The 27,094-nt window shown below is 45.4% G+C and overlaps 5 protein-coding genes across 7 annotated transcripts; 4 read left to right on the forward strand and 1 right to left on the reverse strand.

The window, feature by feature from the left end:
* Positions 1-625: 625 nt before the first annotated feature.
* Positions 626-3,162, forward strand: DFL_007985 (uncharacterized protein; the record flags this gene model as incomplete). Its single annotated transcript, XM_067637650.1, has 4 exons — positions 626-666; positions 1,771-2,616; positions 2,676-2,964; positions 3,028-3,162. The coding sequence occupies 4 exons, from the start codon at positions 626-628 to the stop codon at positions 3,160-3,162; spliced, it is 1,311 nt and encodes a 436-aa protein (XP_067489146.1).
* Positions 3,163-5,634: 2,472 nt separating this feature from the next.
* DFL_007986 (uncharacterized protein) lies at positions 5,635-7,229 on the forward strand (the record flags this gene model as incomplete). The annotated part of the gene is made up of 2 exons (XM_067637651.1): positions 5,635-6,574; positions 6,643-7,229. 2 exons carry the CDS (start codon positions 5,635-5,637, stop codon positions 7,227-7,229), a joined length of 1,527 nt encoding a protein of 508 aa, XP_067489147.1.
* A 783-nt stretch (positions 7,230-8,012) lies between these two features.
* DFL_007987 (uncharacterized protein) lies at positions 8,013-11,131 on the reverse strand (the record flags this gene model as incomplete). The annotated part of the gene is made up of 5 exons (XM_067637652.1): positions 8,013-8,790; positions 8,849-10,483; positions 10,550-10,653; positions 10,760-10,810; positions 11,072-11,131. The coding sequence occupies 5 exons, from the start codon at positions 11,129-11,131 to the stop codon at positions 8,013-8,015; spliced, it is 2,628 nt and encodes an 875-aa protein (XP_067489148.1).
* A 4,025-nt stretch (positions 11,132-15,156) lies between these two features.
* Positions 15,157-16,236, forward strand: DFL_007988 (uncharacterized protein; the record flags this gene model as incomplete). 3 transcript variants are annotated; one of them, XM_067637653.1, is made up of 1 exon in its annotated part: positions 15,157-16,236. In XM_067637653.1, one exon carries the CDS (start codon positions 15,157-15,159, stop codon positions 16,234-16,236), a length of 1,080 nt encoding a protein of 359 aa, XP_067489149.1. The 3 variants fall into 3 exon arrangements, with proteins under 3 accessions (XP_067489149.1, XP_067489151.1, XP_067489150.1); XM_067637655.1 differs by having other exon boundaries at positions 15,685-16,236; XM_067637654.1 differs by having other exon boundaries at positions 15,706-16,236.
* Positions 16,237-22,131: 5,895 nt separating this feature from the next.
* On the forward strand, positions 22,132-23,244 carry DFL_007989 (uncharacterized protein; the record flags this gene model as incomplete). Its single annotated transcript, XM_067637656.1, has 3 exons — positions 22,132-22,493; positions 22,565-23,158; positions 23,217-23,244. The coding sequence occupies 3 exons, from the start codon at positions 22,132-22,134 to the stop codon at positions 23,242-23,244; spliced, it is 984 nt and encodes a 327-aa protein (XP_067489152.1).
* Between the last annotated feature and the right edge of the window lie 3,850 nt (positions 23,245-27,094).

Here is a 27,094-nt window from a genome sequence, read left to right on the forward strand (position 1 = left end):
GCATCTACTATCCTCGAGCTCAGCAATGCCAATTGCTCTATTCTAAAAGCACCCACCTCTAGACAATCCTCAGAAGCAACTTTACTTTTTCTTGCAACGACTTTTCCTCAACCTTTTCACAACCTACCATTGTGATATTTCAACCAAACCTCGACATCACGTATCACATCCAAACCGTCAACCTTAAACTCTCACAGAGACCTTCAGCCGACTTGCTGGAAACGAAAGCTTTCTTCCCTGTGAACTAGTCTTCTGACCTGTCGCGTAACAGAACGTTCGGAAACGTGAGCTAGCCAGTCAAAATTCAGAACTCGACCAGCAACAGCATTCCGCCTTCCGCCTCGATATCGAGAAGCTCACACGACAGATAAAAGAGCACCAAGGATCGTTCTTCTCCCTTTTTTCAACACCTTCGCATCCGGAAAGTCGAAGAGAGCAATTCTTCATTAACAGAGTTAAGGTTGCGCAATCGAAATCCATTGTCTCAGAGCGGCTCGTTGCCGTTGAACAAAAAGAACGCCTGCTACTTTTCTAGTGTTCTCCTCGAACCAATCAGCCACCCTTCTCCTCCAATCACCGTCCACAAAAGGTTGACTCGCGACAGGGGTCCTGAACCAAATTCACAATGATGGAGCTAACCCTCCTCTACTTGTTTGTCGTGTTGTGGTAAGTCCCTGACCCTTGTTCTCCCCACTTTATAGTCCTCCGTATAATATCGATATCAAATCTTTCAACCATCAGCTTGCTGCCTTGTTGCCCTTCTCTTCAAGCTTTGGTAATGGCTCTGGGCTCTGGCCATTTGAAACCTGCGCATGACTCCGAACTTCTTCGCTCCTGAATGGAAAGAGGGCTCTTTCTGGGAATCATTGTCATGTCATTGATCTCGCGGAGTTTCCCACCACGAGGCGCAGGACAAACTTGCTAGCTGGATGTTCACTGCCTGAGCTTACTCTCCTTGGATCGGGCAACGGGTATTGCTACTCTTTCCGCTCGAGGGCTTGCAAATGCCTTGGAACCTGTCAGGTCGCATCGGTCACATTTCTCCCTTCCCCAAATGCTTCCCCATCGCGGCGAACACAATGAGGAGTTGTGTTTTCATTGTATCTCCGCCTTTGCATTATTTTTACCCGAGCTTCCAGCTTAGAGCTCGAACGCCCGATCAACGGAGGTTCTTCCTTGCAAAGAGATATGCCTGGAACGCCTCCCCCAGCCAGACCGACATGCATGAGATGATTTTTTTTTTTTGTCTCGCTCTGAAGAAAATTCATCCAAGCAAGAAAGGAGTTTGCATATGCATATGGCTGGCCTCTTTTTTTATCCATTTGATTTCAAAGCGGCAGCATCCAGGGATCTCCCATTGCTCTGCCTTCGAACTCTGGGCCAGGAAATGCAAGTTGAGCAGGCAGGCGAACCAGCGGCCCACATTTGCAGGTTCTCAAACCTGAGCAACACCGTCGCATGCATTTCGTCTCGGACGGAATGTTTGGCATGCGTGTGTACGGGGGTTTGAAGGCTGGGATTCCGTGGAGTACATAATTCGATGACTTATGGGATCCCACGCCGAAGCCGTCGGGCTTTCCAAGCTTGTTAAGGGTAGTGGGGAGGGCGAAAGCCGACCCGATAAGCCTTCAGCGGCATAGACATCAATCTCCCATGCCATTTTATTCGATTTAGCCCTTAGATTGCAGTGATCAAAACCCTAGAACATGATAAACGGCGGTCGAGCATTTTGACTAACCATATCCGGCGATTTGTTGGGTTGTTATACAGGCTATACCGATATGTTCGCTTGATCGTGAATTGTATCTCCTCATGGACCTTCCGACCAATTCTCCCATCCGAGAACCCCAAGTACGAAGGAAAGGATGCCACTCTCGTCATCCCAACCATCGACGGTGAAGGGCCAGAATTTGAGGAAACTCTGAGGCGCTGCTTGGAGACTGGGGTCAAAGAAATTATCATTGTCACAGTCAAAAAACTTCAGCAACGCCTCGAGGATGTAGCTTCCAATATTTGTCCAGACCGCATCCGTGTTTTTGCTATTAGGAAGGCAAACAAACGCAAGCAAATGGTCAAGGCTATCCCGGAAGTCAAGACTCCAATTCTCATCTTCGCCGATGATGACGTTCTTTGGCCCTCAACCTTCTTGCCATGGATCTTAGCGCCCTTTGAAAACCCTAAAATTGGCGGCGTTGGAACTAGTCAGCGGCTCAAGCGTACAGGAAACCGCACTTTTTGGACAATTCTTGGCGCCTTCTACTTGGAGCGACGAAACTTCGAGTTTTCCGCAACAACTCATATGGATGGTGGTGTTTCGTGTCTCAGCGGACGCACAGTTGCCTACCGTACCAAGATTCTCCAGGACAAAGCGTTCATGGACGGCTTCACCAATGAATTGTGGCGTGGAAAATTCAGATTGAATACCGATGATGACAATTTCCTCACGCGATGGATCGTTAGCCACGGCTGGGATTCCTATGAACAATGTCACGACGAATGTGAACTTCGCACTACTCTCTCCGACGACAGGAAGTTCTTGAAGCAATGTCTCCGATGGGCGCGTAGCAATTGGCGTAGCAACTATACAAGCATGTTCAAAGAAAAGGATATCTGGACGTAAGTAAATAATTTGGCTACTCTTATTTAATTTTACTAACAGCCCGAATTTGATACAGCCGTCAACCATGGTGCTCTTACGCTCTTCACATGGCCACTTTCAACCCACCCGCCTTGATATCTGATTCCGGTCTTGTATATCTTCTGTGGAAGGCCACAGCGTACGACGAAGTTTTTCGATGGCGCTGCATCACTGCACAGCTCATTTGGCTTCTCTGCACTAAGGTCGTCAAGTTGTTACCACATTTTTGGCGCTACCCGTCCGATATCCGCTATCTCCCGGCTTCGATCATCTTTGGCTACTGTCATGGTTTCATCAAATACTACGCCCTATTCACTCTTAATGAGGTAAGCCTAGATCTCACTCCTCAGATCAAGTGGAATTCAAATAATTAACCTTGTTGCTTTTAGACTGCTTGGGGAAGCCGTGAAGGTGTTGATGACGATGAGGACAAAGAGGAAGAGCCCTTTGCTTACAACCGTATCGATGGGTTCGATGTTGAAAATGGCAACTTGGACGAGAAATTCCAACCTAGCGCATTGTAGTGCATTGCGCTCGTCGTTGGGGTTAGCTTTGGCTTATTGTCAAGCTATGGACTTGGGCTCTTGGGTAATTTCCGTTACCTGAAGTAAACGAAGCTCCCACTCGACTTTTTTGCATCTCTGAACGATAAAAACGACTAGAAGGAAAGGTGCCCCTTTTATTATTATTATTATTTTTTTTTTCCCCCCTTTTTTCCTTTTCTTTTCTTTACTCTCTATTAACTATCGCCTGAATTTCTTATTCAAATCAACCACAAAACCACCAACTTACTCAATCTCCTCATCTTTGATAAACAACCAAATCTACTCCTCGACCTCCATAACTGGTTTAGAAACCAGTAGCTTTATCGACAGACTTCGAAGACGAGGCTTAATACCGGCTTCAATATTCCCTCATTCATCCCTCGCCTCTTATTTCGTTATTTGCCTTGTTTTCTCGTCCTTTTCCCCTGGAAAACTAAAAGTCTGGCGTTGAGCCTATGCCTTTGAATTCTTTCATTCATGTTACGGGGTCTTCGCTCTTCATCTCTGAAAACTGGCGTTTAAGGCTGGCCGTCAAACTTTATTCCTATGCATTATTAATCATCATCTGCTTTCTTTAGTCATAGCATTAGACTGCGACAAGAGCAGAAAAAAACACTAGCATAACATTCTTGTTCTATCTCATGGTGTTAGGCGCTTGACGGTTCCCCCAAAAATGGCATTCTCTGTTTCTACCCCACACGCTATCAAAAACTTTCCGTATCCTCTGTTAACTTCTATCGTATCAACATCTTTACTCTATCGAATTATTCCACAACAAGGGTTTTGGATCTTTTGACAAGGGCTTCATTTTTTTTTATGTCTTTCCCCCAACCTTGCTTCATTGTCTTCGACTCGCTTTCACTTGCCGTGCATATATCTCTGAACTCAAAAGTGCGAAACCATTTTATTATCCATCGACGGGGTCCAGAATCACCAAAGGGGACAAAAAAAAAAAACATATATGTACAGTAGGGTTCTTCGCGGGGAAAATGGAAATCTGGATCATTCACAAATACAAGCAACTGAACTTCAAAAAATAAAATTTTGTGCAATTGACAAGCACAAGAAGTTCTTGGGCAGAGCTGTCAGCTGTCAGTTACACGTAATTAGGTAAAATAGGCTAATACGTCGCAGCACAGACTGTATGTCTTGCTTCAAAAAACTCTTGGGGGCGTAAGTATCATTTAGTACCGAGCTGAAAAATACGAGATGTACATTTCTCATGAAATGAGGGGAAACAGACGGGGCAATCTTAGGAATAGACGGGAATACCGCCCGGCTTCTTGCCGGCCCCTTGTCCTTTTCTTTCCCCCCAAGCTATGATGGTAGGTGATCATGAAGTTAACCTACCCATTGGAAGAGGGGAAAAAAAATTATCGCCTTTTTGCATTGCTTCGACATGTGCGCGACTGGGATGCACTCTGATGCGCGCCTGCACCTCCATGCAAGCGTCCCCTTGACCAAGCACGCGAAACCATCTATCACAAAGGCATCCCAACAAAAGTTACTTTCCAAGATCAGAAGTTACTGAAATAGGCATCTTCAGAAGTACGAAATGTAGACCATGTTCAATTAATTAATTTCCTGAGATGAACTCGCAATATCGTCAAAACCATAACATTCGTTTGCATTGCGAAAAAATCGCAAGCAAGCGCCTTCCTAGTCGCCAAGCTCATCTCATCTAAATTTGGCGACACATCCTCTGTGAAAAGATGGTGTGGTAGGGCTGACCCATTAGACTCTCCAAAGCTCGTCCATCCAACTCGACTTTTTTCTAACCAGAACCATCCGATAACCTCATTGGACGGAACGCAACGTCAGCCAACCAAAAATTGAAAAAAAAAAAAAAAAGACCCCCCTTTAAAAAGGTGTTTATATTTACCCCAGAAAACCCTTCAGAGCCGCCGAGGAGAAGGCACACTGATGAATCTATAATGGGTTTCTTCAAGATGATGAGAGTTTCGAACCCTCGATGTTTCTCGCTTCACCTGGCGCCGGGTATGCAATGCACTTGCGGGTGCCTGCATTCTAAGCCTGACATATTCTTTGAAGATTTGACGCGATAGGTTGGATTTGAAGGGCAATCAGTTCCTCTCAACTAGCAAGCACGACAAATGTTATTGGAGAGTCGAAAAAGTCTATGGTGAAATCCTCGTCATGAAGCTCCTCTGCTGCAATGGCATTCGAGTATAAATATCATCTTGCAGGTCACATGTTAAATCACGAGAAGAATCAAGACACCTTCCCCTCAGCAAACAGGCTACAGTCCACTCTTTTGTGCATCTTTCCTGCAATATTAATCACAGAATTCATATTTTCCAATTGATGCTTGTGCATTAAATCCGTCTGTCGGAGCTCTTCTTTCTATCCCATATATTCTTGTCGTATCCCCTTGCATTTGCGGTACTCGACTGGATCCGTAGTATCCAACGAAAACCCCAAATTAAAACAATGTCTTCGATCCCTTGTACGCCTCAAGGTACCAGCGGCAATAAACATTATGCCGCAGATTCACACAGTTATGCGTCTTCACTATCCTCTGTCTCGGCTACAGGCGACTGGAGCATCGACTCCCCAGTTCTATCGATTACTTCTATAGACCCTTGCTCACCTAGCTTGAGGTTTCAAGACCGCCCGCAAGGGTCTAGATCCGGCTCTGCTCCGTTTCCTGTTTCGGAGGTAGGAATAGATAGAGAAGAAGCTGATAGAGCTGCGGATTTAAGACATAAGGCATCGAATTATCTTCAATACATCGAATCACTTTCGCAGGCTTACGAAAGTCAGTTGAATGCTCTCTCTGCATTTTTTAAAATCAATGAAGAGAGGTTGGCGGGTAGTGTGCATGATCAGCTCGAGAGTTATACGGATGATCCGGCTGTAACTATCCTTGAAGTATGTCGGGACGGTACTCGACATCTCATCGGTATCGATGATGTTGATATGCTTGTGGACTACTTTTGCGAACAGGAGGAAGAGGAGGAGCAGGATGGTGGAAATGATGGCTTAATGCTCCAGAACAATGCTGGTGTATCTGTTATTTCCAGAGCTTTCCTGCTTGACAAAATTACACCGGATATCATGGGCGTTTTTGGAGCAAAATTGGGGGTTGAGCCACAGTTTTGGGATGCGCATTTACAGTTGGGGACTGCGAGCACTACGACGGAGAGTTCGAGTGCGGTCAGCTCTGGTGGGCAACTTGTTCGATATGGATCGGAGGGTGGGTCTAAAGTTTCTTTCTTGAACATACCACTCTTGAGAAGATACTCTTCGTCAGAGTCACTAGACAAGTTGAAAGAAGATGGGAAGGACCTACCCATTAGTCAGCAGGAGGCTTGTGAAGGGTGTTCTATACATTTGGATTATAGCATCAATGAGGCAGAACCGGCGACAGGTAAGACAGTATCCCTTCTCTTTGCAAATATAAGCATATGAGTTAAGTATCTAACATCGACATACTAGTCCTCGTAATGGTAAACCTCGGAAACAAATCTAACAATGGCAATACATCGACAAAGACTCTAAGAACTTCCTTCATAGAGCACCTAATGTCCACTAGCTCCCTCTCAACCCCCACCCCACTAGCCCATAACCTCATCAAAGCCATCCTCCACCACCTAACTTCGACCCTCACCTCCATCCCCCAACAAACCCAACACCAAACCTCCCAATTCACAATCAATCTCTTCAAAGACGATACCGACAAGATTCGAGAATCAATTTCCTCCGAAGCAACAGTCATATCAACATTATCAAAAGCCCTAAGTAATTCCTTACTAGCAGTTGATAATAACTCTTCTATAACTGGTGGCGGAAGCGGGATGACAGTGTTAGATACACTAGCACCATTGCTTCAACAGTTTCATGAACAGACTGAGCAGGTTACTCAGTGGCTTAAGGAACTTGATACAGCTGTTGTTGATAGTCAGAGGCAGAGGGAGGCGAGGTTGAGGAGACTTAAGATTGTAGTTCCTGCTTGTTCTATTTCTTTGGCCATTGGCGTTGTTATTGTTCTTGTGACTCGGGTGGGGGTTCATGATGGCGTTTGAAATATAAATTTGAAGGGTATGTATCAATGGAATGAGTACTGGTTAATTTCTTTGGAGTCTTTGTTGGAGTTTGTAGCATAGATATTGGATTCATGGAATCGTTCTGTTCCTTTTGAAATTTTGATTTGGGATTTTTTTATATATAGAGGTGTGGTATCGCTTTTTTGGTATTAAGGAGCTTTGGTATTATGTACAAATAGATGGGTGCGAATTGCGATGTTGAATTCAAGATTATTCATTATGGTATTTCCTTGGTGGGGTTGGTATTATTATATGCGGGAGAGGGGTCTGTAAGGCCGTCTAAATCTCACCGCTAATCTATCCACATGAAAAAATCAAAACGAGCAGTGGCTTGCTTGGACAAGGAGAAGAAGAGCAAAATATGTCTATATACCCAATACTCCCTGAATAATTCCTCTCCCTCTCAGCTATGAGGCACGAGGGAAACTGGGAATTCGACCGTAGAAATATGGTCGTGAGAGGCAAAAATGAAAAGAGCAAATTTGTAAACGCCAATTCCAGAAAACAAAGGTCCCCATTTGACACCGCTTTGAAGAGATATTATAAAGGATATGATGTTAAGACTTTCCTTCGTTTTTCTTTTTTCTTTCTTTCTTTCTTTTTTTTTTTTGAGTGTCATGAAGTGAAGATGCCCAGAGGGATATTTTTTTTACCTATGATACTTACGCAAATAATGCCGCCTGAGTGTAGTGAGTGCTATTCCGGTAGTCTTATACGTACCCATCTCTTGTTACGACCGTATGGTGTCCTCGCACACAATCATTATTTCATCCCCGTCAATGTTGCGAAGCTGACACCAGGGCTATCGGTCAGGCCCTGGGTGTACTGGTCCCATTGGAACCAGTCGAAATCGAGAGGCCCCTGTCTATGTGCCTGTTGCATTTGGCTCTGGAAGTCCACGGGTTCAGCCATGAGCGCTTCGAGGTCAAAGTCGAATCCAGCAGTAGCACCCTCAAACATGGCGGCCATGCCACTTTCGAATTGCAGTGGTGGGCCTGATGGGTCGGTGGAGGCGGATCCGAGAGACGCAGCTGAAGACGCTGAGGCCTTACCATTATCATGGGAAGAACCCGGACGGCCTGATGATGTGGACTGCGTACCCCCAACGTTGGGCCAACGAAGGAAGTTGAACGCGTGTGGGAACATTGTTGGGAGTTCGGAATCAGGAAGAGAGACAGAGTTTGTGTATACGGGTGTGTCGGTGCTGCCTACGCTACCTGGGCGGGAAGTGGAGTTGGGATTTGGTCGCTTCCCGTCTTCAGATTTGGAGTCAGTGTTGATAGCGGAGTGCTTTCTCTTGCGAGATTCTGAATGTGATGGCTTCTCGAATTTGCGAAGGACAACGGCAGCGATTTGGGTGAAAGTTTCTGCAATCCTTAGAAGCTTGGAGGCAGACTCGTTGGCAGCCTTCATGCGGTCGAGGTAGGAGACGACATGTTGCATGAGGAGGAAATCATCACGGGAGGATTTCTCCTCGGGGTTGCGGATGACGTTGGAGAAAAGCACAAAGAATGGGGTGAATGGGAAGTATTGGAAGAGCCTATTCGTGAATGTTAGCAAGGACAGTAGTTACTTAATGAAATGGAGTGTCTGCTTACCAAAGAAGAACGCTACCATCGGCGGCGTCGTTATTGACCTCGAGGGTCTGCTTGATCAATTGCACACTGGTTCTTGCAGAGTCCAAGCAGATAGCCTCACTCAACTCGCCACCGCCCTTGTTGACTCGGTGAATCATAATCATACTGTTATGGAATGAGAACTTAATTTCGAGCTCAAGATATTGTTTCTCGAACAGCCCAATGGAAGGAATCAGTTGAAGTCCGGCTCCATTTTGGGCCCACCAGTTTCGAAGTTCAAGCTCAAGCTCCTTTGAGGCATGTTGACGATCCTCATCACTAGCTTTACAAGCCGACGCAGAGTACAGTCGCATGTAAATTTGGCTTTGGATCTTTGCCAGCCAAACCCACCCAGAGAAATGCTGCGTGAGAAGGACGTTGCCAGTAACATTGTCCGGGAGGTCGACATCAACATCGAAGTCTGGAAGACAAGTACTTCGCCCAAAGGTAAGCGAAAGCGCCTTGTCCATCACATAAAGGGTCCAGAAGACTAGTTGTCGCTCGACCGCCTCTTCCTCCGAGAAATTCTGGGCTGGGTGAGATTGTCTGTGCAAACCTATTGCCTGAGCCAATCGACACGCTTGAGATAGCAACATCCAGCACAGGCCTGGCTTGGAGATCTCTTGGGCGACAATTGCGAGCGTCAACAGAGCTTGAACATTGATCAAATTTGGAGTCAACAGAATGCTGACATCGTCAAAGGCGGCCCAACTGTTGAAAAAGTACTTTTCGACAAGAGCAATCTGAATATCTTCCTTCTTGTTGGTGCCCATGCCGTATAGACTAAAGAGTAGCACGTTGTTGAAACACACAAGCCACCCTCTATCGCTCATCGCTGATGGCTTCTCATACATTTTGTTGACATTCTTCATAAAACTATCATATCTGAACAGTGGGAAGAACTTATTGATCTTGGTGAAGAAGTTATCGATGAGACGAATAGCTTCATCACGGCTCGGAGCAATATAGTCTCGGCCACCCATCTTCAGCTCCATGTACCCGTCGTATGGGAGCAAATTGGCGATATTACTGTCAAGGCCCTTCAACGTCCGTAAGGCACTCATGGCTTCGACAACGCCAGCTGCTGTGCTAGACTGAATGCTACCTGGCCCAGCTTGTGCTGCTGCTGCCGCGCTAAGCCGTGCCTCCGCTAAACTTTCGGCTTCTGAAGATATGGATAAAATAGACGATGCACCGAGGTAGTGAACGTTCCCCTTTGGGTCTTTAACTAAGGTTCTAGGTGGGGCAGATCCAGTAGGCGATCCTGCCTGTCCTGGCTGGTGCCTGGGGGTCGAAGCCGAAGTCGTTGGTCCAGCGGTATTTAGAAACGATGGCGGCATCCTACTCGGTGTAGTAGTCCCACAACTTTCTCGAGAGGGTGACGGGGATAACAGGGAGGGGAACCCAGGTGGGGTCGGATGCATTGTTGCCATTGGACTATGCATCATCTGGCTTGCGAAGGGCGACGATTGCTGTGCAGGAAGGGCCTGGACCTGAGATTGCTGCTGTTGATTATGGTGGGCAGTCATATTGGATAACTCGAGGGCAACCGCGATCCGCTGCATGGTGGACTCCAATCGATCCAGGCGCTCGTGGACCTCCTCAAAACGGTGGGCGCTATACCCTTTGTTAGAAACCGACACTGTCTATCACAGAAATGAAACAGGATATAATGTAACATACATGCGCGTGGACTCATTCTCTCGCTTCTGGCGTTCGGAATAGGTGCATGCAGCTTTCCAAGTTTTGCAATTGCGGCATACTGGTTTCTCACGACCGCACCGGACCTATATCGGGTGACATGTCAATCATGTTTTCTTGAGGTTTTCTCTGCAGTGTGGCCGTATACGGGGCACGGAACAGCAATTGATTAGAGGAGAAGTTGTATATTACCTTTTTCTCACGGCACAGATCGCAGGCAGGATTTCTAGCGGTGACAGGTTGCTTTGGAGGGTCAAAATTGCAGTTGGTTAGTACTTTTATGAAGTTAAGTTAAGTTTAGGCATGTATGCAGCCAACAGGACGATACGGCTGGAATTGACGGATTTGAACGGGGTATAACAGTGTAGATGTTATAGACTAAATGCATATAATTTCTTTTAAGAGGGAAAGCTTGAAATGAAGGCTGTCCGCCCGTTGTGTAGTGCAGTGCGGTGCAGAGAGAATTGAGGTGAGTGTTATGTTATGTTTAGATTTTAAACTTACCCCTTGTTGGTCACCACCAGATTCCGAACCATCGTCCTTGTGGTCGTCCTGTTTTGTCATGGAGCTGGATTGGGAAGTAAAAAGAAATAGAAGATATCACCGGATCCAAAAGAACGAAATATGGCTGTTTGAAGGGAATTAAGTTGGCGACTTTGAAGTGTCGCGTGGGAGCATAAAGACAGAGGGGAATCCAGGGGGAGTAAAGGTATCAACAACAGAGCGCAAAAACCGAAGTTTGCGTAATCCGAATGGGAAGGAGGATCAATTAAATCTAGTCCAGTCTGGTCAGCCCAATGAACGAAGGCCGGCAAGGGATGGTGGAGACAGCTGCTTTAGCTAGGCTGAATTAGGGTAAATCCGAGTGGCGGTTCTTGGGACCCTGTGGCTGCCGGTGTTTAGCTTTTTAATATTACCACAAATCCTTCTTTAGTTCTATTGAGAGAACCGCGAAGCTTGGAGTTGAAGTTGAAGTTTGAGGTTGATGATGATGGAAGAGAGGAAGAAGAGGAGGAGAGTTGGTTTAAGTAAGTACTAAGAATTACCTAACTAAGGAGATAGTCTTAAGGGTTTGATTAAAGTACGTCAGCGACTGTGGCAGAGGAGGGAAGTTGAAGTCGGTTTCTGTAGTGAGGGGGATGCAGTTTGCTAATATCGCTTTGTCCACCAGGAGTCCCGGCCGCCGAACACGCGGACAACACAGTTTTAAACCTCAAACTGCGCCTCAAGAAAAATCTGCCGCTTGATGACACCCACGTGATTCCTCCGGTGGGGGGATGCTTCGAACGTTAATTCCCTTATATTACCTAATCAATTTACACCCCAGTCATGAGACTATTGAGTTACAACCTCTGTGGTTAATCAGTTAGAATACATCCGCCGTCTACTCGATGGTAGATGTCGGCCTGTCGTCTACTCGATGGATGGATGTGCTAGGGATACTGGATGGGTGTCAGCAGGTTGACTCGACTCGACGGAACCTGTCGGTTGATTACACCGTTGGGAGCTAGCTAGAAGGAGGCTGTGCAACATTATTATGTCAGTATCGATTACGTGAGCATGAGTACGGCACTAACAAACTGTCCCGTCGACACGCGAGAAGTACGAAGCCAACATGTAATGTGGATGTATGTGTATGCGTGCATGTAAGGGGCAATCTACCGTTTTTTCAAATGCAGGGGGGATTTCTTGACCTTTTGATCACTTCTATCAATTCAATTCGCCATTATAATTATCTATATGCCCGATGCGGCGCCGATACATGCATGCGCAAGGAAAGCTCGAACAATATGTCGATTGATCATGAAACATTTACGTTTTAACTTTATCTTGCATTGTATAGAAAATATTAAATTTCAACTGACGGACCATCATCGGACATCGGATCTTCTTCTCCACCATCACTGTTTGATGAGCAGATCGATGCGAATGCAATGGCGACCGTGCTTTGCGCCGCAGAACTCCTGAACCTACACAGTAATAATGTTGCAATGCAGCGATAGCGGCGGCGTTCTTTCTACCGCTCTGCGGCTGCATCTTCAAATGAGGTCCTGCATTGTGGCCGGAATTCGGGCAAATAGGTATCCACTTATCGATCTATCGCCGTTTTTGAATTTCCTTTCCTGCCGTTATAATTTCATCGTCTCCCCGCCAATATTCTCGTCCTGGATGTTGGTTTCTGGTAGTCTGTAGGAGCACTTGAAATTATTAAATCGATTGCAGGGTATGTACAGGGTATGTACGTACCGATGTCTCTCAGGTCCCCAAGTTTACCAGATATCCAGGCACCAGGCGAGTATACATACATAGTACATACAGATGATAACATCCATGCTACCCAGGTACAATAACATGATATCCGTCTTATCTCACATATTCACCCATGATTAACGGAAGGATCGTGATCTTCACTACCGTTACATGCTAAGATACGTAGCTAACTCCGCGGTACCGGCGAGCCAAGAAGGATGATGTCTCCACAGGGGAGAAAATTTCATCGAAGAAGAAATATTATAATTTTCTGCCGGTTTCTTGCGCCAAAATATTTTTTCCGTCATGAACAAAAAAAAAAAAAAAAAAAACAAGGTCTCAGAGCGCAAGCTTGAGCTTGCGAGCCAGCTGCAGTTATGGGCGCCCACACGAACAAAATCTCTTGCCCTATAGATCTGAGTATAGAAATCCTTAGAGCATGTGGCCAAGGTTGCACAGAATTTGAAACTTCATATTCTCAGAATTGAAGATATATATGGTATCGATATATCTAGAACAACCTTCTAGGGCGTAGCTTTTCCTGGCTCGATGGCACCTGAAGCCCTGGTGTCGATGGTTTCAACCTCAATCGGGTATCGCTTTCATACTAATGCCCATTTGTCCCGCGTTCTCTGGAGGGGCTTGCTGATCCAGGTCCACAATCTTGTGTTGGCCATCTCTATTTTTGGCTAGAGAAGAGACCCTGTTCATCGTGCTTGCTCAAGGTCGGGATCCGACAAGACTGAGACCTGGTTACCTTACCTTATCTCATCATCCTCCAAACTGTGGCAAACCTGGTGGCATTATCTTGTAAAGCTTGACTTGTACCATACTCAGAAAACAAAACCTGATCTCGCATTGATATGCGATTCCGACTGATGGATTAAACTAGGCGAATGGGAGAGATGGCATCCGTTCGAGGAAATGAAAATGAGGCAGGAAGAACGCCTAGCTACTCTGGTGCGGTGGAGTACCGAATACTATCATGGTGGCTCGCATGAAATACCAGAACCAGATTCGCCTACAAAATGCATATGCAGGCAGTCATACTTGTCGAATCCCTTTAAATCTCCAAAAGTGGCTCCATTTAGCTTTGTCTCTAACCCCAAGGAAAAAAGACTTTCCAGCTGTGGCTCTTTTTGAATTTTATCTAATTTTCTGACCCTTACCTCGATCTATCGTCTTTCTTGCAAATAGTCTAGTCCCGTCCCTATTTCGTCGTTTATATGCGGAGCATACCCAAGTTCCCTCGAGCCGTCTGCCAGTACCAGGCGTCGTTCTCAAACAACATTGTTGCTCGCTCTTTCTTTTTCGCATCTGCTAGCTGCATTCTATATAATCACCCACGACCTCGAAAAGTACCAAATATTGACTTAACATTTAGTTCAGGCCGTCGCCCTCCCTTCTGCCAAAAGGTACCACTATTTCCCCTCTCTTCTCCATCTTGGACGGGGGTGTGTGTGCTTTTCCACATCGTCAAGATCAGAGTCCGAAAAAAAGGTGTTTCAATTAAGACTGCGACCCCAGCCACCTGTGCATCTGCATACGGACTCGAACCGACAGCCTTTTGTCACGCTACTTCTAAATTCTTTTTTTCTTCTCTGCCAGTTGCAACCTCAAGTGAAAGAGAAAAAGGTGAGGACAAAAGGCACTGGCCATTATAATTATATCTTTCCTCCACATCCCCAAAAATATCCGGCGTACTGAAACGAAGGCGGTCCCCATTCCGAGCGTTTCGTTTCTATTCCTTGGTCGAATCATTGCATCGCGAGTAATACACAGGACATTTTTATCGGTAAGTCCTTCGCATGGGTGTCCAGAACGGTCTTGTCGAATAAGAGCTCGAGCTTTGTCCCGTCTCAGATAGTCCCGATGTTTCTGTGCATTGCTTCCCTTCCGCTTCAATTCCCTTGCCTTGTTTTGGAGTTTCCCTTGCTTTCTCGTATCTTTGCCTTTAGATATGGGGAGTTTTCGCATAACTTAAACTACGGCTCATTTCCCTCCAAAGCCGCTCTGTTCATTCCTATTTTATCTTTCCTGGGCTTAGGAGATCCTAACTCGCAACTGTCTCGCTTCCTTTTGCACGGCTCAGCGACAAGTCGAAAGAGTTAGCTGACTGGCCGTCCAAGCAGGGCTTTTGTCAAGGTAGCCTGTCTGTGGTAGTTAGCTCAAGTTACTAGCAACGCAACACATTTCTCGCTGTTAGCAACAGTCGCAGCTTCGCCTCCTCAGACTTACATTTACCAACGAGACTACGAATAATCCATTGCATTCGCCCATTCTATTATAGAAATAGAAATAGAACTATTTTACTAGTGCATGGTATATATCTGCCCACCATGTCGCTCTTCCATACTGCAAAGCCTCAGCTTCCCAAGTCGACTTCCTTTCATCAATCCGACATCATCGCCCAGGAATCAACTGCTACTACAACTGATCCCCAAACAGTCAAGAAGAAGCGTACGTTCTTCCGTGGTCACGCTAAAGCCGACTCTGCATCATCTTTCAAGGACATCATGGTTGTACCACGAGAGGTTACTGTAACACCTCTTCCACCGCACTCCGCCAAGGAGACGGTTATTCATGGCCATCATCCAACCTTCCCACATCATGAAGGTCTTCCAGCATCTCCTCGACGAAGTGCTTCTCCCAAACGAAGATCTTCTACGACTCGTAGGCTCCAGAAGCGTCCTCCATCTCACTCTGGTGGTTCATCTAGAACTAGCCCTAATGCTTCTCCTGCCCCTTCACCAAATTACGTCTTCGACAAACCGCCTAGGATATCTAGCAAAGATTACACTCCTGCCCATCAGAACCTTTACATCATGGACGACGGCCAGGACGATGAGATGTACACCCTCTTTGAGATGATCAGCGGCAGCAAGCCAATGAATTTCGGTAGAAACGGCGCACAGTCACAGTCATCATCTGCCTATCCTAGTCCTGAACTACCAATGGACTCGCAGAGATGCGAACCCAAACGAAATAAGAAGTTCAATGGGCCTTCCGGGCACTCGAGAAATACTTCTGCTTCATCAGAATACTCTGTCATGAGCACTAGTACCTACCAAACAGAATTCTCAGACTTTCAATTCGAATTCAACAATGCCGATCACCATGATAAGGAAGGAACGCTGCGAGGGGTTCCTCAGGAGTTCACATTCCCAAGGAAATCTATGAACACCCCAGTTGGGAAAAACAACGACCTCCTCGGAGTTGAAATGGCAAACGACTACGAAGATTGTGTAGCAAGCATTGCAGACTTGACGTCGGATGACGAGTCTGACTATAGCTATGAGCACGGAGACGATCTGGATGACTTGGTCTTGGAGGAAGGCCTGGCCATTCAAGTGCAGATTAGGAAGTATTGTTCGCCTATTTTGGTGATGGTTAGTCCTAGGAGTAGCTGTGAACTATGATTTGGGGGGCGGTAGATAGGGGTAGGCGGGTGTCACACGGTGTCACGGACATATATTACGCAAGAGAGGGGGTGGATTAATGGAAGGGTATCTATTGTGGAGGATAGTGTAATGAATTAATGATCTCTCTTGTATATCTCTGGTTTACTTGTTTTATTTTTCTTCTTCCTCTTCCTCTTCTATTTTTTTTTTTACTTCTACTTTTTTTTTCGATGTATGGATATCACGGGAACACCTTTTTCTTTCGTTAATGCTTAGGCGTTTGTGGATATTATTTTGAGATGCTAGGGTACTAAAACTATTATTTCCTTTACGTCTTTCATTTATTTGGACCTTTCTATTTCATTGTGCCTATACCTCGTCGCTACCTTTTTCTATGAATGCGCCGTTTGTCTTTCAATTCAGCTTGTATATGATGACATCGACATAAACATTTTTCTCTCTTCTTGGGGCATCAAATTTGTTACATTACTACCAAAAAATGGCGCGTTAACAAGCCCGTTTGTTTGATGTCTCGCATGTGCCGTAATTAATGATGTTTAATATCAACATTGTTCATGACCAGTCGACTAGTTTAATTGGAGATCGTCTCCTGCAGGAGGCTGAATGGCGTTATATACTTACTTACGCATACACTTTTGTGACGGATACTGTGAGAGGAGATTCCTACGGATATCCAGTTGTTTGGTAACACGTTAGTATATACTAGTATGGTTTTGATACATCCAACAACTTTGTTGCTATGGAATGATAGTTAGTCTTTGGAATAGTCTAGCTATGAGACTGCTATGCACGTCAGCGGAGGGTTTTGGCTTGACAGACGGTTTGTGAGGAAGTGGGTGTTGGTGGCAGTCGTCGCGAATGGTGGTTGGTGAAAATAGTGGTATTAGCTTTTTCTCCTCTTTTTTTTGCGCAAGGGTCGTCGGCACAATATACTTTGCGCGAAGTAAGGGAATATACAAAACTCCCCTTCGTCTAGCTCCTGCTTCAGTGATGTTTAAACTTTTGCGTGATATTTAATGGTTTTTTTTTTTTTTTGCGATAGCTATATGCAAAACCTACAGCAAGATGTCTCGAGGGGAGTATGAATTTCCGTCCCAACATATGTTAGCAGCTGCCTAATCGAGGGGGGTCGCCTTTGCTTCGATCCAGATGTTGAAATCTGGGTCCTTGCCCTAGCTCTGGTTGTAAGAGAGGCAGTTACTTAGATAGCATAGCAACTTTTGTTTTTTCGAAGATCGAGATATTGACGTCCGAGCCCTTGCTCGCATCGAGCACTCTGCTGTGAGATAGGTAGGTAGCCACTCTTAGCTATAGCTCCGAGCTAGAAGAGCTCCTGTCGAGATGTTGAATTGCATTACAACAGTAGAGCTAGCGATGCCGAGGTATATGGGCATCTGGTAGCTAGCTTTGCTATTAGGAAGCCAGCTATTCGATTGCAACTTTTGTTGGATACTTCCTCTATGTTAATCATGAGGTGGCTGAGGTTCCATGCTTGATGTTGGTGTCCCCCTGCCTTAGTTACTTCGATCGCACGTTGTGAACGCCGATTAACGTCTCACACGGAGCCACGGGATGTTAAGGCAGCCAGTTAAAAATGATTTGATGTAGGTAACGCGTGGTTCTAAAGACCGTTTAATTCGCATTTGAATTCGGGGACATCAGGGTTAGTCTCGCACGTACCCCAGCTTCCACGAAGTGATAACGTCCGGATGATATCTATGAGATGCTTGTAGATGGTACGTGAGCTCCTTGGCTCTTCTGGACGATAAAAAAGCGGGTGATCACCTTTTTGTAATCACCCCATGGGATTGAATGGGTTATTTTTGCTATCACGAACCCTTGAAGACCCTCAACGTTTGGCAGTATGTCATGCGAGAACTGGATACCAGGAAACGCTTTTTATGGCGTTCAACAAAGCCTGTGGTTAAGCGCGGCAAATGGTAGTGCGAAAAGGAACAGTGCCTGGCGTTATGTTGTGCAGCCTGGGGTGGAGTTGGGATATATGTGTTCACAGCTCCGGATGATCATGATATTGTTACCGACAGTGCGATGTTGGGTACTGAATCCTGGTAATAAGTGGGATCCGGTCCAGAGCCCTGACTTGAAATTGACGAGGTTACAAGGACAGGGGGGACTTTGTGGACAGCATATTTTGATGGCTGATGATCGACTTGTTGATCAGCCGCCATGGAGATGATGTGGTTGTACGGAGGCGATGCCGTTTTGTATAAAAAGAGAAAAAGAAGAAAAAGAATAAATAGCTGAAGAAGCTAGAAGAAGGACCTGGAATAGAAGTTGATGTCCGATGGAGTCCGAGTCGCGATGTCGGTGGGGGGTTTTAAATAGCCAGTTCTTGTGATACCCACGTACAATGACCGGTGAAATTTGAATCTTCCCAGTTGAAGAGTTGATATTAGAAGATGGTGGGAAGGTTTGGGAATACGGATACTAATATTTCTGTAGTTACTTTAGTATATATCTATGAATATTGTTAAGAAAGTGTTAGACGCTGTCACCGGTTCGGAGTACCATGGATTCATGGGGTAGACGGGGTATAGTATATACCGGAATCTGGGTACTAATAGTTAATAGGCGTAAACACTGCTACGGAGGACTGTTAAACAGGACTCTTGTCGATCTGTACCTCCGCCAGCCGCTAGGGCTCATGCTACCGTGACGTTTCGGCGCAGGGAAACTAATATTCTAAATTCGGCCGGTGCATGCTTTCTGTTTATATTGGGGCTGGTACCAATTATTGAAAGACATTCAGCGAACGGAGCCGGCTGAGAACCACTGGCAGTTTAAGCCGACGGTTTCTGGAAATATCAATGCATGCTGATTTAAGATATGCTAGAAGGTTCGTGGCCCCAAGTCCTAGGACAGAAATATGATGGGCTGGAAGTATAATATGGATGTAACATTGAAAGAGGTCTTTGGATATAACTGTAGCGATAGCGCTATATCCAATGTCAATCCGATTTTCATCCGCGCTGCGTGCGCAGCTGCAGAGATCGAGAGCTTGTCAGCTTTAACCCGATGCTGCCAAATGATCACCAGAACAAACCTAGGCAGACGTCAATAACAAGCTAATGCATCTCAATATGCGCATTGAAGTTGGCTTGAAAATAAGCTTCAGCCTCGAGCCTCGAGGTCCAGATATTGAATATCATTCTTGGATTAGAAGTCGCACCAATGTCCGATAGTACCATAATGGATTTGGCGTGGCACATACATGCCATGCGAGTCTCGATGACTCTGCGCAGTATGCAGGCCTCGAAAATTGAGTAACCCTTCTGTTAACTTAGAAGCAAGGCTTATGTCAGTAACTTGCCGGCTTTGTCTCACTATCTTGTTCCAGGATCTTCTTCTGATCTGTCAAGGCTTAGAGGAACTCTGGTGATCTTTTGAAGCTTTTGTGACCAGCTGACCCCGACGCTGCCGACTTTCGATCCTGCTTCCGCATGTTCCGTTTAACGTTCCGAGTGGATCTGATAACCGGTTGACAAGCCAACCATACTAATATTTATAATATTTGGTATCCCAAATCGTAAATCATTTGCACTTGCATTGAATGATGCAGCAGGAAACGATCTGCTTTTTGCGGGGTAGAAAGGCAAAAAATGGCTGTGGTCATGTCGGCCAAGAGATCTTGCTGTGAACCTAGCAAAGCCGATTTTTTGCCTTCCAATTTACCGCCCGTATACTCGTCTTGATCGAGGTTACATTCTCTGTTTTTTTTTTTTTTTTTTTTGGTTTCGTCTGTGTTAAACTAGCATACTTCCGCCCGGCCCAGTTTCTCGCTTCGAATCTGACATATGGAGAAGTCTTGGGTTGGTCGATGCATGCACAACACAGCGGAATTTCTGCAGCTTCCCCACACGATGCGGCCTTGGGGACAGGGTTGTTCATTGAGGTGCTGATGTCAGTTTTGTGCGGCTGGGGCCGAAATTGCGCGCGAAAGTTACGGCGGGAATGTTAGAATATTGATAGAATTTTCCAAGTAACGGGGATTCTGTTGGTTGAGGAAATTTTGAAAACTTCTGGACCTCGATATCTTCGATCACAATTGGGAATGCAATCATCCTAGGTCAACCAGATCTAGGAACTAAGTTGCAACCCATTACCGCATCTTTTCTGACATCTCAGTCCAAAGCCTGAACCCGCACCACGGATAGAAAGGATAAAATCACAAAGCCGAAGAATTACTAATACAATACAAGTGGTTTTGTTGGTATCTCCCAGGCTAAAGGCGCATGCAGTTTTTTATCGAAATTTTTTCGACCTCGACCTGATTCTGGCTAGCTCGCAGCAATGCACTCTTGATTGCTAATTGATCGCTGCACTCGACGCACAGTAGAAACCCAATCCCTGAAGGTTGCGCCAGACGGTCAACTACCCCGAATTGAATGCTATTTTTAAATTGGGAGTCTTGCATGGAAGAGAAAAAGCTAGCGGTTTGTCTCCTCATATCCGCTTTAAGCAGCAGCGGTATGATGCTGAAAACATGGAGTGACTTCATACCAACACTTACCAGAATGATTGATATGCAGACGAAATGCTACATGAAGCAAGGACGCGCGGTTGGAGAATGATCGCACTTTCGACATCCGTGTCTACAAGATGAGAGCTTCTTCAGCCATTGGCGAGACAGCTCTTTAATCCCTGAATTCATGAATTCAAACTTTTCGTCGTCGCTCATATAGCATATGCATGGTCAACGTTTCCCACCGAACTGAGGACTCTCACGCATACTCTCGCACCTAGTCGCAAATTTTATCACGTCAGTTTCAACCTTGTGCCTAACAACTGTCGGGCAGAGAACTGTCCGGCAAATGAAGTCAGACAAGGCTTTGCACTGAAGACAGTGGAGTGATTTGCGAGTCCTAGACGGATGAGCTGGGCTGGTCTAGCGAAGCAGGAATTCGGCTGCTTAACTGTAGATCCAACGGGATTTGAGCCTCCCATTTGCCACATGCACATCCAAGAAATCGCCAATGGGTACAGATCAGACCCTCAAGCAGCGGTCTAGTCAGCGGTCTAGTTCTGGTTTCCTAAAGTTGCAATGTAACCCTTCCTTTTTATCGAGTCCTGGATCCTAGCCATTCATCATGTTCCTAGAGGTCACCCCAGGGAGGTTGACAAATGTCGCATATAAGCTTCCCGCATCTGTATGAAAATTTTACATTTGCGTGACAAAGTTTGCAAAAGATCTGGATTCGAGTTTCTAGTGATGAATTTAGTATAATGTGTCAATTCTCCGGAAGCACAAAGTACTCACATGTTACCCTCGCGCCCTTACTTCATCCTCCGTGGTACCTGCAACCTCGGGTACTATCAGGGACGTTGTTCTGACGTCGAGGTGTAACAAAGCTTCTTTTGGGTAAAATGTATTTCCCAATCACTTACAGAAACTAAGTAACAGAGCTCTAATTATATCAATAACAATAATATATGCTTACACAAAAAAAGAAAGAAATATTTCTCTTTCTAAAAAGAAAGGAAGGATTATGTATATTAAGACAGGGAATGATTATCGAATATCGTTAAGCCTGTATAGTTGCGGAGGATATCGACGGATCGCACTTTCTGAGATGCATCCGCTAGCTTGGCTTCATCATACGATCATAGTGGGAATATACAGTTGCCTAGTATAGACGCTGGCAGATGCCCTGCATAATGTACTCGGGCAATGGCAGCTTGGCTATATAAAGGCATCCTCATTGCCTCAATAGACACCCTACTAGAAATCATTCTCGTCTAGAAAAGACAATCCTAAGTGGTTGAAGTCTTTGTTATCAATCGATATATATCACATATAATATATAATCATAAGTCACTCGTTCTAAGCTACCCAACTCTTTGGTTTCGTCATTATAAACCACCTTCGCAACAATGCGGTCAACATTCGCGCTCTCTCTTCTTTCGCTAGCGGCCTCGGTCCAATCTCTGGTGTTCCCCAGAAACCCATGCTACAAGTGTCAAGGCTTCACTATCAGCGTCTCTGGCGGTGTTAGCGGCCCTCTCGGACAGATTTACGATGGCCAGAACCGTGTCGGACCGAATACCCCAAACGCAGCCAAGTACACTCTCGGCTGCAATGGTGGAACCACTGATGTTAATGGCCGCGGATGTATCTTGACACCTCCAACTACTCAGTACCAGTGTGATGAGGGCGCGTCACCTACAACTGGATTCGCCATCGGTAGCAATGGCGGCATTACCTACAATGGAAATGGAGAGTTTTGGGCCTGCCCGTAAGTTTTACATCAGCTAGGTACATATAAATTGTAATCCAATCTGACTCAATGGTTTCCTCTATGTATAGTGTCGATGATCGCGGCAATTGGAACATCTACAGCAAGCCAGTGGCCGGACAGACCAAGTGCGTCAAAGTTTGGTTGACTGCTAAGGGCTGTAGTGCACCACCACCACCTCCCCCACCACCACCAACGTCCTGCCCATATAGTTTGGTGTACCCCAACGGCCAGTCTTTTGAATTCCCTCACTTGATTGTGCCAGTCGACAAGAATAGTCCAAATAGGGCTTACGGGACACAATATTTCGGCGAGATCACAGCCTCAAAGTCTACCATCTTCAACTTCGATGTTCGTCCAGGATTCAAGGGCAAGAAGTGCTCCCTTGTCTGGCTTTTCCCAACCAATCCTCCATCGGATACCAGCTCCTACACCTTCTCTGGTGCTGGAAACCTTCACTTCTGGAAGAAGACTTCGCCAGCTACACAGGGTACCACTTACAACAACCAAGGCGGAAACAGCGCCGACTATGGTGTCGCCAAGGTCGTTCCGGGACATAGCTATACTATCTCCACGTTTGACTGCCCTTACGGCCAGAAGATTGCTTTCGAAATCAGCTCCACAGATACCAATCTCAGATACTTCCAGGATTATAACCCCTCAGCGTAAGTTTTCTTGAATTCACCACGACTATCGTAAATACATGCTGATTGATGGATTTAGTGTCGGTCTATACATCACCGCCTGCTAAATGGAAGGATGTCCGAGCTTGATTGAAATGCAAAACAATCCATAATATAATTTTTCTTTAATGTTTTGCTGCATAGCATGGCTTCATGACCTTATGGCAGATCACATTCCTTCGGCGTTGCATATATCTGCTACTGGTTCCCCAATCTGTGGGAATCGAGATAGCTAGTATCCAGCTTTCTCAAAAAAAATCTTGTATTAGTGCATAATGTCTAACTCACCCTCCTTTCCCTCTATGGGCGACATCATGAAATGTCTCGAAAATTTTCTTTCCTCCGTACACACGTATTTGATAAAATACTCATGGGCCTGTTTGTTATCTGTATCGGACTTGTGTTTAATAGTACGATCGAAGTCCAGACGAAAATGAAATTTCACTATTAGAACTAAAACATCCAAGATCCCAAGAAAATGCTTGATTTTCGGGTTTGGATGGCAACATAAGCTCCACATTATCCACAAGGGAAAAATTATCCGAACTTGCGGGGTCAAAATTGTGCACGTGTTTTGAGCGACCGTCTACTCCGATCATTGTATCGTGGATGTTCTGTAGCTGCAGGTGATGTTGCAATCGGCTCGCGAGCTTGCTATATCCGGAAAGGTCATATTTAGAAATCGTGGTTCCACTACCTCCTGCGTTCTGCACTGGCAGCTGAGAAAATAAAATACAAAAAACCCATCTAGTCTGGCTATAGCCATCGGAGTTCTTCTTTGTAGACGGTAGACGGTGCTTGTGGTGCAACAGAATCATGACTGGTACTGTAGGCAGACTAGCTAAAGTGTTGGCCTGTGACCAGGCTCGACTTTGGATTTGTGTTTTATTTGTTGGATTTTGGGACAAGTTTTCTTGTGTCACCAGCAGGATCCAAAACTGTGCCACATGAATTTGAACACGGCCATGCACCGTCCATCTTCAGAAGTACACTATGGTCGCATAGATATGGAGAAGAGCATATGATCGTTTACTAAGAGAGCTATGGCTCTCGTGGGCCAATTACGCCTCCCCCAAGCTTCCTTTCTTATATCGACATTGAGCCAACGGATGAAGCGTGTATAGATGCATCGTAATGTCTAGGAGAAGAAATGCGATACAGCGGTAATATTAATATTGCGAACGTGGCCAAAGGAGAAATACCGGACTTCCTACCATTCCCTCCAGAGTTGAGAGGCAATATCTTCGGTTATTTATCGATGAATGACCTTATGTCTCTGCAGCAAATCCCTTGCTCTCACAGAATTGAGATCTCACAACATGTTTGGGAAGGCCTTTTCCATCCTATGGCTGAATTTGGATTTTTTGGAGGCCATCAAAATTGGGTCCACCAGTGGCTGGTATCAGCGCGCCATCTTCTCCCAAAAGCTTCTTGAAACCAATCTTCTAGTTATTCGTAATCGACGACAAGCCTGGACATTGTGCGTCTCCCTTGTTCGTTTCATACGTGATACAAATGTACCACAAATTCGCAATATGGGGAGTCCTGGCCTCGTAATGCCAGTGGCCGACGAAATTTTCCACCCGAAAGGCTTAGTTTGAGGGCGTTATCATACGATACATATATGGCACGAGGAATTTGTAACAATACTGGTGTAAAAACGCTATTACATGGCCGTTTGGGCGGCTTTATGGCATCTCACATTGCTATCTCATACACTGGTTCTGGCGATATGCGGTTTATGAGCGTTCTGACATTTTTCCCGGGCGGGCAGACGGTTGGCTGTATTAATCCATATGATCAAAAGCGTGTGGGTTTTGAATCTGGTACCACCAACCTCGTTCTGTGGCCTACCAGATCTTACAGTGACGGAAGGGCTAGCAAGTATCCGGATTAAACAAGGCTGCTATTACATGGCGATACCTCACGGTAAAGGACGGGGTGTTGGAAATTCAGAGTCTATACGTTGGACTGGAGGTATGTCTCCCATGGAGAGGTATCGTCGATATGCTTCTGATTTCAACTAACAATTTGATCGACGAATTGGAAAACGTAGATATCGAAGATCACCGAGCCGGGAATCTGGAGCGGTAACATAACCAGCATGGAGACTCTAGACCAGCAAGAGAATTTCATTCAAAGGAACCTATGGGCTCCAGCACTATAGTACTAGTAGACTAGTCTCGGTCGATATTCTCCTTGACTGGGAGAATGGCGAAGTACTATCCAGTATAAGTATTGCTAAACTGGGCCGAACTGGCAAAGTTTTATCTCTAGATTCGGTGAATACTTTTGAGGCTGAGAATAACATTGAACGGGAGCTCGAAACTGAGACGGGCTCGTGGTTGGAATTGAGGTGAGAAATATTTCCAGGGTTTTCTTCTTAACACGTTCAAAGAGAATTTCTAATCAAGCTACCCTCTTGTTTGTTTATACTTCATTTGGTCGGAGGTCTATTTCAATCACTGGCTAGAGTCTGATATAGATACGAGCCTGACCAAAGAGAAGTTAGGACCCTCTCATGGTCATCGGATCGTAGGCCTTTTCGGAAATACTTTCCCAGTAAGTATCAAACTGCTCTAATGCTGATTCTTTTTCCGCGAGTTTCATTCGTGCTCGGCAATGCATGTTTTACTAAGAAATTATTAGGGCTGTACGGAGTATAGTCAAGCGATTTAGATTCCATGTCAGCGTTGGAATCCATTGGGGTTACAAGCAGCCCTAAACTTCCTTTCACGACACCAACATTTCTTGAAGTTAATCCCATACCGGTTAATGCACAGCTGGTACCCGGTTATACAGGATTCTGGATCCAATATGGGTGTAGGAGATTACCTGACGAAGGCCATTTTGAGTCTTTCATTGGCATTTCGAATGTTGCTTCTATAACGCCTTACTATCGCTGCCACGAGAATAGCTGCGATTGGTATGAACCGTGCACTGACTTGCTCATCTCTGGCTTTGCCTTCACGTACACTGTGGGTGATGTAATACGGGACTCCAGAAAACGAGTCTGGGGTCAGATAGCAAATGCTCGTGCCGGGGAACAGTTTTTATGGGTCCCAAAGAATCGGGAACATCCACCGGCGCCTCTCTATATACAAGAAGAGAAACTCTAGGTCTTCATCAGCCATGTACACTGACCGGTCTGAAATCAATGACATTCTGTGATAGGGAGATCTATTTTGCGGATTGTGACGACGAGGAGGTTTTGGAAATTTTTAACTCAACAGAAAAGGTAATCTATATTATGTGCTTGTCTGTCAATCCGCGCTCTATTAATTGCTAACTAAATGGGTTGCAATTACAATAATCTAGGAATATAACATTCGGTCTCAATGTTTTCGCGTTCAAACGGAATCCGGGGCCAGATTATCCACCTCCTTGTCGTCCGCTTCTGTCAGGTGTTAGAATTAGAAACGCACAAACTGCTTTTGCGCCACCATTCTAAAAAATATCGTCGACCTTGTATACTGTGTATAAGTAGTTCGTTGGGGTCTTTGTGAATACAACCTGCTCAATCTGGGGAATCGAGTGCCTAGATGACAGGATCAATCAACACCTTCCTTTTTGATAACCGTGTAAAAAGTTTTCCCAGATGAATTGCTATTGTATGCGACATCGACTCGTAGATTGCGTGATTTGAAGTAAAATGCCTCCGCAGTTGCCATCTACTTGGGCTTGCAGATGTTGATTTGCCCCAATATCGATTTTTAAAATTCCGGGGTTGCCCATGATACTTTTCGGTAGCTAGTTAGTCTATGCGATTGTTACAATTTAGACGATTGATATTGTGGTTGATTGGTTTAGTGTATCTAGGAAGACGATTTATATTCTCTTCTTCCGTTTGGTGTGTCCATGGCGGTTGGTACCTGTATCGATCATGCATGATCGATTAGATATTTATCGGCCCTGGTC

The sequence above is a fragment of the Arthrobotrys flagrans genome (genome assembly GCF_004000055.1).
Source record: "Arthrobotrys flagrans strain CBS H-5679 chromosome Unknown unitig_8, whole genome shotgun sequence".
Taxonomy (NCBI): domain Eukaryota; kingdom Fungi; phylum Ascomycota; class Orbiliomycetes; order Orbiliales; family Orbiliaceae; genus Arthrobotrys; species Arthrobotrys flagrans.